This window comes from Nicotiana tabacum, chromosome 21 (assembly GCF_000715075.1).
Source record: "Nicotiana tabacum cultivar K326 chromosome 21, ASM71507v2, whole genome shotgun sequence".
Classification (NCBI taxonomy): Eukaryota; Viridiplantae; Streptophyta; class Magnoliopsida; order Solanales; family Solanaceae; genus Nicotiana; species Nicotiana tabacum.
This window is the reverse complement of record NC_134100.1, coordinates 6,589,597-6,601,649: the sequence shown is the minus strand read 5'-3', so window position 1 is coordinate 6,601,649 and position 12,053 is coordinate 6,589,597. Positions and strand designations below refer to the sequence as shown.

General features: G+C 35.7%; 1 protein-coding gene across 1 annotated transcript; it reads right to left on the bottom strand.

Annotated features, from left to right (window-relative positions):
• Positions 1–9,485: 9,485 nt before the first annotated feature.
• Positions 9,486–10,965, bottom strand: LOC107797182 (uncharacterized). Its single transcript, XM_016620044.2, has 2 exons — positions 10,472–10,965; positions 9,486–9,805 (listed from the first exon to the last, which is right to left on the bottom strand). Exons 1-2 carry the CDS (start codon positions 10,920–10,922, stop codon positions 9,735–9,737), a joined length of 522 nt encoding a protein of 173 aa, XP_016475530.1. The 5' UTR covers positions 10,923–10,965; the 3' UTR covers positions 9,486–9,734.
• Positions 10,966–12,053: the final 1,088 nt, after the last annotated feature.

Below are 12,053 nucleotides of genomic sequence, written 5' to 3'. Positions count from 1 at the left end.
TGTTTAAGGAATTTCAGGCCTTAGCTGAGAGACAGACGGGGAAGAAATTAAAATGTATTCGCATTGACAATGGTGGTGAATATTGTGGTCCATTTGATAACTATTGCAAGGAAAAAGGAATTCATCATCAGAAAACTCTGCCCAAGACACCTCAATTGAATGGTTTGGCAGAGAGGATGAATAGAACTCTAGTTGAGAGAGTTAGATGCTTACTTTTAGAGGCTAAACTTCCAAATACATTTTGGGCGGAGGTACTTAACACTATTGCCTATATTATCAATTTGTCTCCTGCGGTTGCTTTGGATGGTGATGTCCCAGACAGAGTTTGGTTTGCCAAAGATGTTTCTTATGATCACCTGAGATTTTTTTGGTGTAAAGCTTGTGTGCATGTTCCTAAAGATAAGAGATCGAAACTGGATGTCAAAAGCAGTGCATCTTTATCGGTTATGGTCAAGATGAGTTTGGGTATCGTTTTTATGATCCAGTTGACAATAAAATTATTAAAAGTCGTGATGCAATATTCGTTGAAGACAAGCTGAGAAGATAGATTCTCAAAGTAATGAGAGCTTAGTTGATATTGATCCAGTTTCAATTGCTAAGGCACCTATTGTACATGAAGGAACCCAAGACAATGATGGAGATAGTGATCAAGATCAAAATGATCATCATGGTGTAGATGTTATGGATGCTCCAGTTGATGAAGTTTTGGTTGCTCAACAACCAATTCCTGCATAGGTAACTACTTAAAATGCTCCTGAAACCTCTCTTAGAAGATCTACAAGGGAGAAACAAAAATCCACGCGCTATCCTCCTGAAGAGTATGTACTTTTGACTGACATGGGAGAACCTGAGAATTATGATGAAGCCATACAAGATACTCACAAAGATCAGTGGATCGAAGCGATGGAAGATGAGATGAAGTCACTCTATGAGAATGACACATATGAGTTAGTTGAAATTGCCAAAAGGTAAGAGAGCTTTATCTAACAAATGGATATTCAGAATAAAGTAAGATAACCATACCTCTGCGCCTAGATACAAGGTGAGGTTAGTTGTTAAAGGTTTTGGCCAGAAGAAAGGAGTTGACTTTAATGAAATTTTCTCCCTGTTGTGAAGATGTCTTCTATTTTTGTGGTTATAGGCTTAGCTGCAAGTCTAGATTTAGAGGTTGAGCAGATGGATGTCAAGACTGCTTTTCTTCATGGTGATTTAGATGAGGAGATTTATATGAAGTAACCTGAGGATTTTGTAACTAAGGAAAAAGAAAATTATGTCTGCAAATTGAAAAAGAGCCTATATGGTTTGAAACAAGCTCCAAGGCAATGGTATTTGAAGTTTGAATCTATCATAGAAGAACAAGGGTACAAGAAAACTTCTTCAGACCACTGTGTATTCTTCTAGAAGTTCTTTGACGATGATTTTATTATTTATTGCTTTATGTGGATGACATGCTTATTGTTGGCAAGAATAAATCTAGAATTGCAGTCCTTAAGAAGCAGTTGAGCAAATCGTTTGCGATGAAGGACTTGTGGCCAACAAAGAAAATCTTGGGCATTCAAATCTACTGACACGGAGATAGAAAGGAGTTATTTCTGTCCCAAAAGCAATACATTGAGAAGGCACTCAAGAGGTTCAATATGACAGATGCAAAAGTGGTTAGTCCTCCTCTTGCTAAACACTTCAAATTGAGTATTAGTCAGAGTCCATCTACTGATGAAGAGAAAAATGAGATGTCTCGTATTCCTTATTCTTTTGCCGTTGGTAGCTTGATGTATACTATGGTTTGCACTAGACCAGATATTGCACATGCCGTTGGTACTGTTAGTAGATTCCTTTCTAATCCTGGAAAAGAACATTGGGATGCAGTCAAATGGATATTAAGGTATTTGAAAGGTACTGCAGATTTGAAGCTATGCTTTGGCAATGGCAAGCCTGAACTTGTTTGTTACACAGACTCTGATTTAGGATGCAATAGTGATAATTCAAGATCCACTTCCGGTTATTTGATCACTTTTGTAGGGGGAGTTGTTTCTTGGCAATCTAGACTACAGAAGTGCATAGCTCTATCCACCATAGAAGCCGAATATATTGCTGTCACAAAAGGTGCCAAAGAACTATTATGGATGAAGGAGTTTATTAATGATCTTGGCTTTGAGAAGCCAAGGTACATCTTATTTTGTGATAATCAGAGTGTTATATGTCCCACCAAGCACTCCACTTTTCATTCTATGACCAAACATATTAATAGAAAGTATCATTGGATAAGAATGGTCGTAGAAGAGAAATTATTTGAGGTTGAGAAGATACACACTGATGAAAATTCTTCGGATATGTTGACAAAGGCGGTGGTTACAAATAAACATGAATTTTGTAGAAAATTGGCAGGCATGAAGCCTGTCAATAGTTCCTCTACTTGAAGATACATTTGGCCCCTTGGCTGGAAGGGGAGTTTGTTAGGCACATGCCCATATTGTCCAGTCAAAGGCCCAATGGCCTAATCCTATTCTCTTTTGGTTTCAATTCCTATTCGGAATTGGATTCGATTTTTGTTCCTATTTAGAGTTGGTTTTGGCTTTAAGAGAAAGTACCACTTATGATCTATAAATAGGACAACCTTGAAAAATTATTCTATGCTCATTGATACAAGTCTTTGAAAGACTTAAGCACATAAGAGTGGTTTTTGAGAGAGCTTTCGTCAAGAGAGAAGAGAGAAGAAAAATATTTGTTTTGCTGCAGATTTTTATTCCGACCAGCCAATTTTAAATTACGTTTTCCAATTCGTTAACCGTTGGATCGGGCTGAAATTTTAACTGAGTGTTTGTAACATTGTGGCCTTCAATTTGAACGGTGAAGATCAGATATAAAGCTTATAGCATCATTCGAGCCTCGAACAACAACTTCGTTTTTGTGGATTATACTCTTTCTTCAATTGATTAGTTGTTGCTCTTGTTGCTATTGTTGCTCCGGGTTTGGTACTTGTTGTGTAGCCAATTTGGAAAACTTTTGTAACCCTGTTATTATTATAGTGGAACTTTTTGGATCTTTGTGATCTCGTGGTTTTTACCTTCGATTTGAAGGGTTTTCCACATTAAAATTTAGTGTTCTTTATCTTCTTTATTTTCGGGTTTGCCTTCTCCTCGACATAACAATTTATGTCATTGTCTACTAACAGTTCCATTTTCTGGTTTTAAAATAACAAGAATTAATTTTTTGACCCTATCTTTGTCACATGTCTTTATATTATTGGTTCTTCTTTACTTGATCCTACATTTTTTTTAACCCTGATTATGAATAATTAACTATACCCAACCCGATAAAATCCAACCATCTTTTGACCCAACCCCTAATTCCTTGTCACGACCTAAAATTCAACTAGTCGTGAAACCCAACCAGCTAGGTAAGCCAATTAACGACTTTCCAATTTAATGAGATTTTTTAGACAAATAAATGATAAAATAACTAAACCTTAATATTTTTCCCACGGGCCGGTAGTACAAATCATGAGCCTCTAAAATTTAGATTTTTACCAACTGAATTGAAATAAACACAACATTGGTTTCAAATAAATACAAATCACTGAACACATCTTATCGGGTCGTGACAAGGAATTAGGGGTTGTGTTAAAAGATGGTTGAATTATCGGGTTGAGCATGATTAATTATACATAATCAGGATTAAAAGAAATGTAGGGTCAAGTAAAGAAGAACCAGTAATATAAAGACACGTGGCAAAAGTGTGGTCGAAAAATTAATTCTTATTATTTAAAAATTCAAAAATGAAACTGTTAGTCGACAATGGCATAAATAGGCCAAAAATATAACGTTAGTGGCATGAATAGGCCAAAAGTATAACATTAGTGGCAAGAATATGACGGCCTTTTAACGGATGGCATATATAGGCCATTTATGTTAATTGTTTTAGGCATTTTCCGTAAATTTATACATCACGCTAAAAATACTATATTCAGATGAATCCGATACCAGAAGGCTACATCCCCTCTAAATAGATCCAAGAATCTGGCACAGACCACTATAATTGGATCATGAAATGCAATAATTAACAATATGGTAAGTTTACTGTTTACCTACCCGTCTTATAATATTACACGAAAAGACTATCCAGGTGTGTCTTCCTCTATATTAATAGGATTCCAGCCATGTAAACTAAAAAGAGCAGGATTCATGTTCTTTTCCATGGCTAGGCCTAGAATTCTACTACTTCTTCTTCTTTGCCTAGTTTTATCTGATTCATTCTTGTTTACTCAAAATGCATATGGGCTTAGAATATTAGGCCCCTTTGCACCAGTTCCAAGTCCATTGCCATCTGAAGGCGGGGTTGACATAGGAACAGGAGATCAAGCACCAGTAGTGATCACATATATAATTAAGAAGCATCACTCTTTCGACAAATCAATGGCTGGTGGAGATTTGATCCTAGGAGGCTTTGCCACTGCCCTTGTCGCTTCCATTTTTTGTTACATTCGAGTCACACGACGAAATCAGCATACTCATGACTGAGAAAAAGCCGAATCCAGGAATAAAACTTGATTGGTTCAAATTTTTGTTATATTCGAGTTACACGAAGAAATCAGCATATTCATGATTGAGATTTTCCATTTTAGTTTTTAAATACGGTCAAACCTCTCTATAACAACCATAATTTGTTATGGCTTTTTTTGGTTGTTATAGCAAAGCATTGTTATAAAGAATGTACATTATAACATATCATTGAAATTTTTATAGTGAATAGTTGTTATATAGCGAGATTGTTATAGACAGATTTTACCGTATATATATGCTCTAATTTGTTTCTAATTCTGACCTACAGAGTTTAGTTTTGAGTTCCATTAGACCATCAGTTCTAAAGAGATTTTATCAATCTCTACTTCGTGGACAGAAGTAAAGGTGTACATGAACCGAGTTAGTTTATTTTTTATCAATTCGGTTTTGTCGGATTTTTCGGATTTTTTTGGATTTGTTATATGAATATTATTTCATTCTTACTTTATTAAATTTTTGATAAGTAAATATATGTTTAGTAAAAATTGAAAAAATTGACAAATATATAATCTGTTAAAATATTCTTATGGAAGAATTTTCTTAGTAACACATTATAGTTATTTTTTAGTTGTCTGACAATAATTTTACGTTGATGTAAACTTTCAAGTTTAACCGAATTTAATAATTAAACATAAAAATAAATATGATATGTTCTATTTCATTTTAAATTATCGAAATACGATTTCATATTCAAAATATATATAAGAATTTAATAGATCTTGACATATGAATATGGAAGAACAAAGAGATTGACATTTCACTAACACTTATAAGAAAATGATCATACAACCCATTATTTAAAGTTAGTAAATATGGGATACTTCATATTTAACTAAATATTATATCCCATAAGAGAATCGTAAATATTTTTTGACATTTTTTGAAAAAAAAAAAATCTATAAAAGTCTTAAAAGTATATTAAAAAAACATATGTTTATATGTCGGTTTGGTTCGGATTTTTGTACTCAATACCAATCCAAATCAAATCAAACATAGTCGGATTTTTAATTAATTTAGTTTGACTTTTCGATTTACGATTTTCGTTTGTACCGAACAGAAGTAAAGGCTACACTAATGTACTGCACTTCACATAAGCCAAATGGGTATTAGCAAAAGACTGTAAGAGATGACTTAAAGGCATGATATTTCTTACCTATGGCTATAAGGTTGATCTTTTTGCAGAATATGAATTGTATTTAACTTTTGTGCACATACAGTTCAAAGAACTTTTACATTATTAGTGCATGTTAATCTGTCGTAGCAAGTTACTAATCTTAATTTTTTTTAAATAGTTACTTGTAATTATCTCGTATGTGATGTGTTAGTGTTAAAAATTATTTACACCATTCCTATGCAAAAATTATTTCCTTAGTAATTTAGCGTAGGTAGTTTGGCATTCTTGCGCGCGAGTTTGCTCAAAAAGAGGAGACGATCGTAAGATTGATTTTCATAAACTTCTAAATGAAGTAGGGGATCAGAATATTATACTAGGTGAATTGAGGAATGCATACAACGCGATGAACTAAGTTATTGTAGGGACATTGAGGTCGATGAGGTCATGAAGACAATGCGTAAGATGAGGAGGGGCAGAGCTACCGGGCCAGACGAAATTTCGGTTGAACTTTGGAGGTGTGTGGGTAGATCAGGCTTGGAATGGCTTACTAGGTTGTTTAATGTTATATTCAAGACCAATAGGATGCCTGAAGAGTGGAGGTAGAGTACAATGGTTCCGTTGTATAAGAACAAAGGCGATATCCAGAGCTGTAACAACTATAGGGGTATCAAATTACTGAGTCATACCATGAAAGTCTGGGAGAGAGTGGTAGAGATTAGAGTGCGAATGACGGTGTCTATTTCAGACAACCAGTTCGGATTCATGCTGGGGCGATCTACCACAGAATCTATCCACCTTATTAGGAGGATGGTGGAACAATACAGGGATAAGAAGAAGGATCTCCACATGGTGTTTATCGATCTAGAGAAAGCGTACGACAGAGTTCCTAGGGAGGTCTTATGGAGCTGCTTAGAGGTTAAAGGGGTTCCGGTAGCCTACATTAGGGTGATTAAAGACATGTATGATGGAGCTGAGACTCGGGTTAGGACAGTAGGAGACGACTCCGAGCATTTTTCAGTTGTTACGGGGTTGCACCAAGGGTCTGCATTCAGCCCTTTCCTATCTGCCCTGGTGATGGATGCCATAACGCATCATATTCAAGGGGAGGTGCCATGATGCATACTATTTGCTGATGACATAGTCCTAATTGATGAGACACGACGCGATGTCAACGAGAGGCTAGAGATTTGGAGACATGCCCTTGAGTCTAAAGGTTTCAGGTTGAGCAGGACGAAGACGGAATACCTCGAGTGCAAATTTGGGGCCGAGCCGACGGAAGCGGGAGTGGAAGTGAGGCTTGACTCTCAAGTCATCCCTAAGAAGGGTAGTTTCAAGTACCTTGGGTCAGTTATTCAGGGGATCGGGGAGATCGATGAGGATGTCACACACCGTATAGGGTGGGGTGGATGAAGTAGAGGTTAGCGACGGGAGTTTTGTGTGACAAGAAAGTGCCACCGTTTCTAAAAGGTAAGTTTTATAAAGCAGTGATTAGGCCTGCCATGTTGTATGAGACCGAGTGTTGGCCGGTTAAGAACTCACACATCCAGAAGATGAAAGTAGCAGAGATGAGGATGTTGAGGTGGATGTGCGGGCAAACAAGGATGGATAAGATTAGGAATGGAGATATTCGAGAGAAGGTGGGCGTGGCCTCCATGGAGGACAAGATAAGGAAGCAAGACTCAGATGGTTCGGGCACATTCAGAGGAGGAGCACTGATGCACCGGTGAGAAGGTGTGAGCGACTGGCTGTGGTGGACACGAGGAGAGGTAGAGGGAGACCTAAGAAGTATTGGGGAGAGGTGATCAGGCAGGACATGATGCGTCTTAGGATTACTGAGGACATGGCCCTTGATAGAGAATTGTAGAGGTCGACCATTAAAGTTGTAGGATAGGGGAAAATTGTGGATATTTCTATAGCGCACTAGAGTGAGACTAGCTAGTTAGGAGTTAATCTTAGGATGCTACTGATCAGCTACTGATGCAGGGATTTATCTGTTGGGTATTAGTATACCTTCCATCTTTTTCGTATTTCCTATATTTCTTATATTGCTGTTATTTTGTTATTTTATGTTATGTTAGTATGAGTCCATTGATAGTACTAATATATCGTCTCTTGTTGCTGTCTTGAGCCGAGGGTCTCCTGGAAACAACCTCCCTACCCTCGGGGTAGGGGTAAGGTCTGCGTACATATTACCCTCCCCAGACCTCACTTGTGGGATTATGCTGGGTTGTTGTTGTTGTTGATCGTAAAATTGATTTTAATTACTAAAACTCGTCGGATTTTAGGTCTTATGGAGTGTTGCGGCTGAAAGTATTTCAGAGGTCAGACTGCTTTGGGGTGTTAAGGTAACTTGTGAATACGATTTGTAAATCGCATTCAACTATGGCGATTTATCTTTTGCAATGCGCATTTACTATTGCGATTTATAAGTCGCAACATCAAGCACTATCTATAAGTCTCATAAGTGAATTTAGCTTGTAGATCACATTTATGAAATGTAACTTATAAAGCGCAATTATATTCCCGTTCGAATCCCCTCCAATTAATGGTTAATAACTTAAGATTAAGCCAATAAAGAAAACCAATAACAAAACTATTAGTACGTAGAAGTTAAACTCAAATTAATTATGTACTATATCAAATTTGGATTTCCTTAGGATTGAATAAGAAGAAGTTCTTAATCATCATATGGAGACAAAGGCCTCATTTAAGTACAAAGCCATTCCAAATTAAGGTCAAAAACTTTAGTAATAAAAACTATAGGTATATATAACGTCAAATTCACCTTGGATTTTTCCCTTTTCCTTCTTCCCCTTCCCCTTATTAACAGGTCTATCTCTCTCAAAACAAATTTGCTAGTTTTGAATAGCATAAAGTCTCAAATTGATGCAACACATGTGATCTACAGCAACCTGTCTTTTAGAAAAGCTTAAAGATTATAAAACTTTGGACACGCATTGCGCTTGTAATAATTGATTAAGTCATGCAACAGGATAGGGTGGATTTAGAATTTAAATTTTATAGGTTCAAATTCATAATTCTACCATATTCCATCTAATTTAATGGCTTCAAATTTTATTATTTGTACAGATTTAATAATTTTTTGCGTAAAAATATAAAGTATAAGCGAAAGTTATGAGTTCAGATAAGCTCATAGCCTTTATACGGGATACGCCCTTAACAAGGGCAGAAATTGATGCATTAAATTCACACCTTTCACCTACATAATTAGTAATGGGTAATTATTATTAGGCCATAGCGTATATAAAAAAATGACAAAAGGATGCAAGTCGTATTCCTTAAATCTTCCTCGTGAGAAAAAGCTAAGAACTTGATGATTGCACCAGCCTGGGTGAGGGGCGGAGCTAGGTATGCCGAAGGGGTCCCTCATAAAAAATTATATATATATATATATATATATATATATATATATATATATATATATATATATGTATATATATATTAGGTGTTAGTATGATAATACTTGTAAGGTTCTTGTGACTTGACCCCGCAATGATTTTTCGTGCTTCTGCCATCGGCCTGGCTGGTAACTATGTGAACCAGAGGCGGAACAAGAGTTTTGGTTATGAATTCTACCGAATCTAATAACTTTGATCCAAACTTTGTATTTATATTAAAAATTTATTGAATATGTACTAATACCAAATTAGAATAAATAACTTAGAAGGATTAAAATTTTGAACTCGTAAATTTAAAATCCTATCTCAACTTTTGAATTTGTGAAAAACCAACAATCATTTTAAGAGAGAAGAGAAGATTGAAATAGTCATATAGTCTGACAATATATTTCCGCTTTTTGTATTTCATGACTCATGTATCCATCTGAACAAGCAAGTATTTTTAAAAAATCCAAAATTTTCTCATTTCTTTCCAAAATTTTTATATTGTTAGTTTCCACTTTTTTACAATCCTACTACAAGCATCTAAATAAAAAATCTCATTCCACTTTCTTTTGTCCATGTTTCAAGTTTTCAACCGCCCTCAAATGAGACAAAGCCAGAGCCAAGAATTACGCAGCAAAATCAGTAGCATATCAGAGTTCAGAGACTGGAAAATCTTGAATCAATTCTGAATCCAGATTCCTTAATCTCATCATTCTCCAACAATAACCCTGCATTTTCAAACATCAAACTAAGAATCACAAATAGACAAACCATAAAGAGATGTTCTTGATAACAAGGATGCAAGTTGAATAACATAAGGTAAGAAGACAAATTAAACTAGTTAAGAATATAAAAGGCGGATTGATGCACGAAGCATCACGCGTTCATGCAGGATCCAGTGAAGGATCGCACCCTAAGGGATGTGATGTAACCAGCCGCCCTGATGCAAATACAATAGCTGATTCCACGGCTCGAACCCGTGACATATAATTTACATGGGGACAATTTTACCGTTATTAAGAATAGTGTAAGATAATTGAGTAAATCCAAAAAATATAGTAATACAAAGCAGTGGCGGATCCAATAATAAGTTCACGATTTGGACATAATCCGATGCATCAGGGTCGAATCTTATATATATGTACGAGAGAGGCAAGTAGGGATCTAGGAGTGATATTACTTCCCAATCCATTATTTTCTTCATTTTCCTTGTGATTTGGTTCTTGTTTCTACATCGTTACTTTATATTCTATCTAACTTCAATATTGTAGATGCTTTGCAACTATTTATTTACGTGGGAGCTATAAATATTTCAATCTTCACTTTCTCAACTCAAAACTCAAGACGTCTAAATTCTGAATCTACTCAGATACAAAGGAGAATAAAGAGGTTACCTTGAGGAGTACAAAGAGGAGGTTCTTCAAAAAGAGAGAGGGATATTTGTTTATGAGCCAAACCAATGTCAAACAAGATCAAACCAGAAGAAGGATCATATACTATAATATCTTTCACTGGCAACCAAAGAAAAAGCTCTTCTTGAGATAGACCCTCCAATCCAATTAATCCACCATAACTAAGATTAGCTTTAACAATAGTGTCAAAAAACACCCATGTCTCAAATTTTGCAACACATGGCCTTTCTAAGTAAACTTCCAAATGGCCATTTTTATCAAGATTATATGATTTTACAAAATTTTTTGGAAATAGTCCAGCTGGTAGTCCTTTACTTTTGAGAAGGTCATGGATTGAACTAATTGAGGAAATTGTAGAAGGAAAGAGAAAGAGGTGTAGGAAAAGTGTATATAATATCATGGAGGATGTGAAAATGGTGTTAAGATTGGCCATTGGGACTTGGTGAAATGGTGCTAAGTGTGGAAGAAAAAAGGAGGATTTTAACAAGATTTGTGTGTGAGAGAAGGTAGGGACCATAGCTTATATTTATGTCTGACCAAATCTCTAAACTGCCCTTTTCATAATCTAATTTTCCCTCTATATCTACTTTTGTTTTTAATGTTAAAGGGTTAGTGGTAGCCTGACACACAAGGCAGGGAAAGGGTCGCACTCTAAGAGATGTGATGTAGATAGTCTACATTAATGTAAGCATTAGTGGCTGCTTCCACGGTTCGAACCCCTGACTACTTTTATTTTAAATAAAAATATGGTATTCAAACCAGGAAGGGGAGCCTTGGCGTAACTGGTAAAGTTACTGCGATATGACCAGGAGGTTACGAGTTCAAGGTGGAAACAGCCTCTTGCAAAAATGCAAGGTAAGACTGCATACACAAACTCTTGTAGTCCAATCCTTCCTTAGACTCCGTACATAGCGGCATCTTAGTGCACCGGGCTAGACTTTTTATTCAAACCAATTTACCCAATTGTAATGTAAATGCATTACAATTGGGACATATGGGGGCATATGAGAAATTTTAGTAGAGTGTGGACAAGAGGAGGGTATAACAGAAGTGTAGCACACACCAGACAAAATGGCTTAGGACTAAAGGTTGATTTTTGTGCATGGTTGTGATAGGTAATTATGCCCAGAAGAAGAATCTTTCTCAGAAAGCTGCTGTAGTTCACTTGCTAAAGCAGAAGTAGAAACTGTTCTATGTACTTTTCGAAACATCCCTTTTTGACGGAAATTACGAGTTTTCACCTACTCTTCAATCTTTCGTTTGGCCAAGTTTTTCAATGACCATATTTAAAAAAAGAATTTTACGTTGATATTTGATCAAGTTTTTTAATTTTTTTTTGAGTAGAAGAAGAAATAGTTTTGGAAAAGAAAAAAAGTAGTTTCTCCCTAAAAGTACTTTTGAAAAATATTTTTGAGAAAAACACACTTAAAAATATTTTTTAAAAGCTTGGTCAAATACTAAATTGTTACTCAAAAGTGCATTTTCAATTAATTACCCAAATCCAAATTATTTTTCACCAAAAGTGCTTTTAGAAAAAAATACTTTTAAGAAAAAATACTTTTCA

What these genes read in the sequence shown, in the direction of transcription:
- LOC107797182 (XM_016620044.2), bottom strand. Translation starts at nt 10,922, where the DNA reads ATGGCCAATCTTAACACCATTTTCACATCCTCCATGATATTATATACA. An exon ending in TCCTCTTTGTACTCCTCAAG is followed by an intron (nt 9,806 to 10,471) that starts GTAACCTCTTTA and finishes TTGAAAATGCAG; the next exon opens with GGTTATTGTTGGAGAATGAT.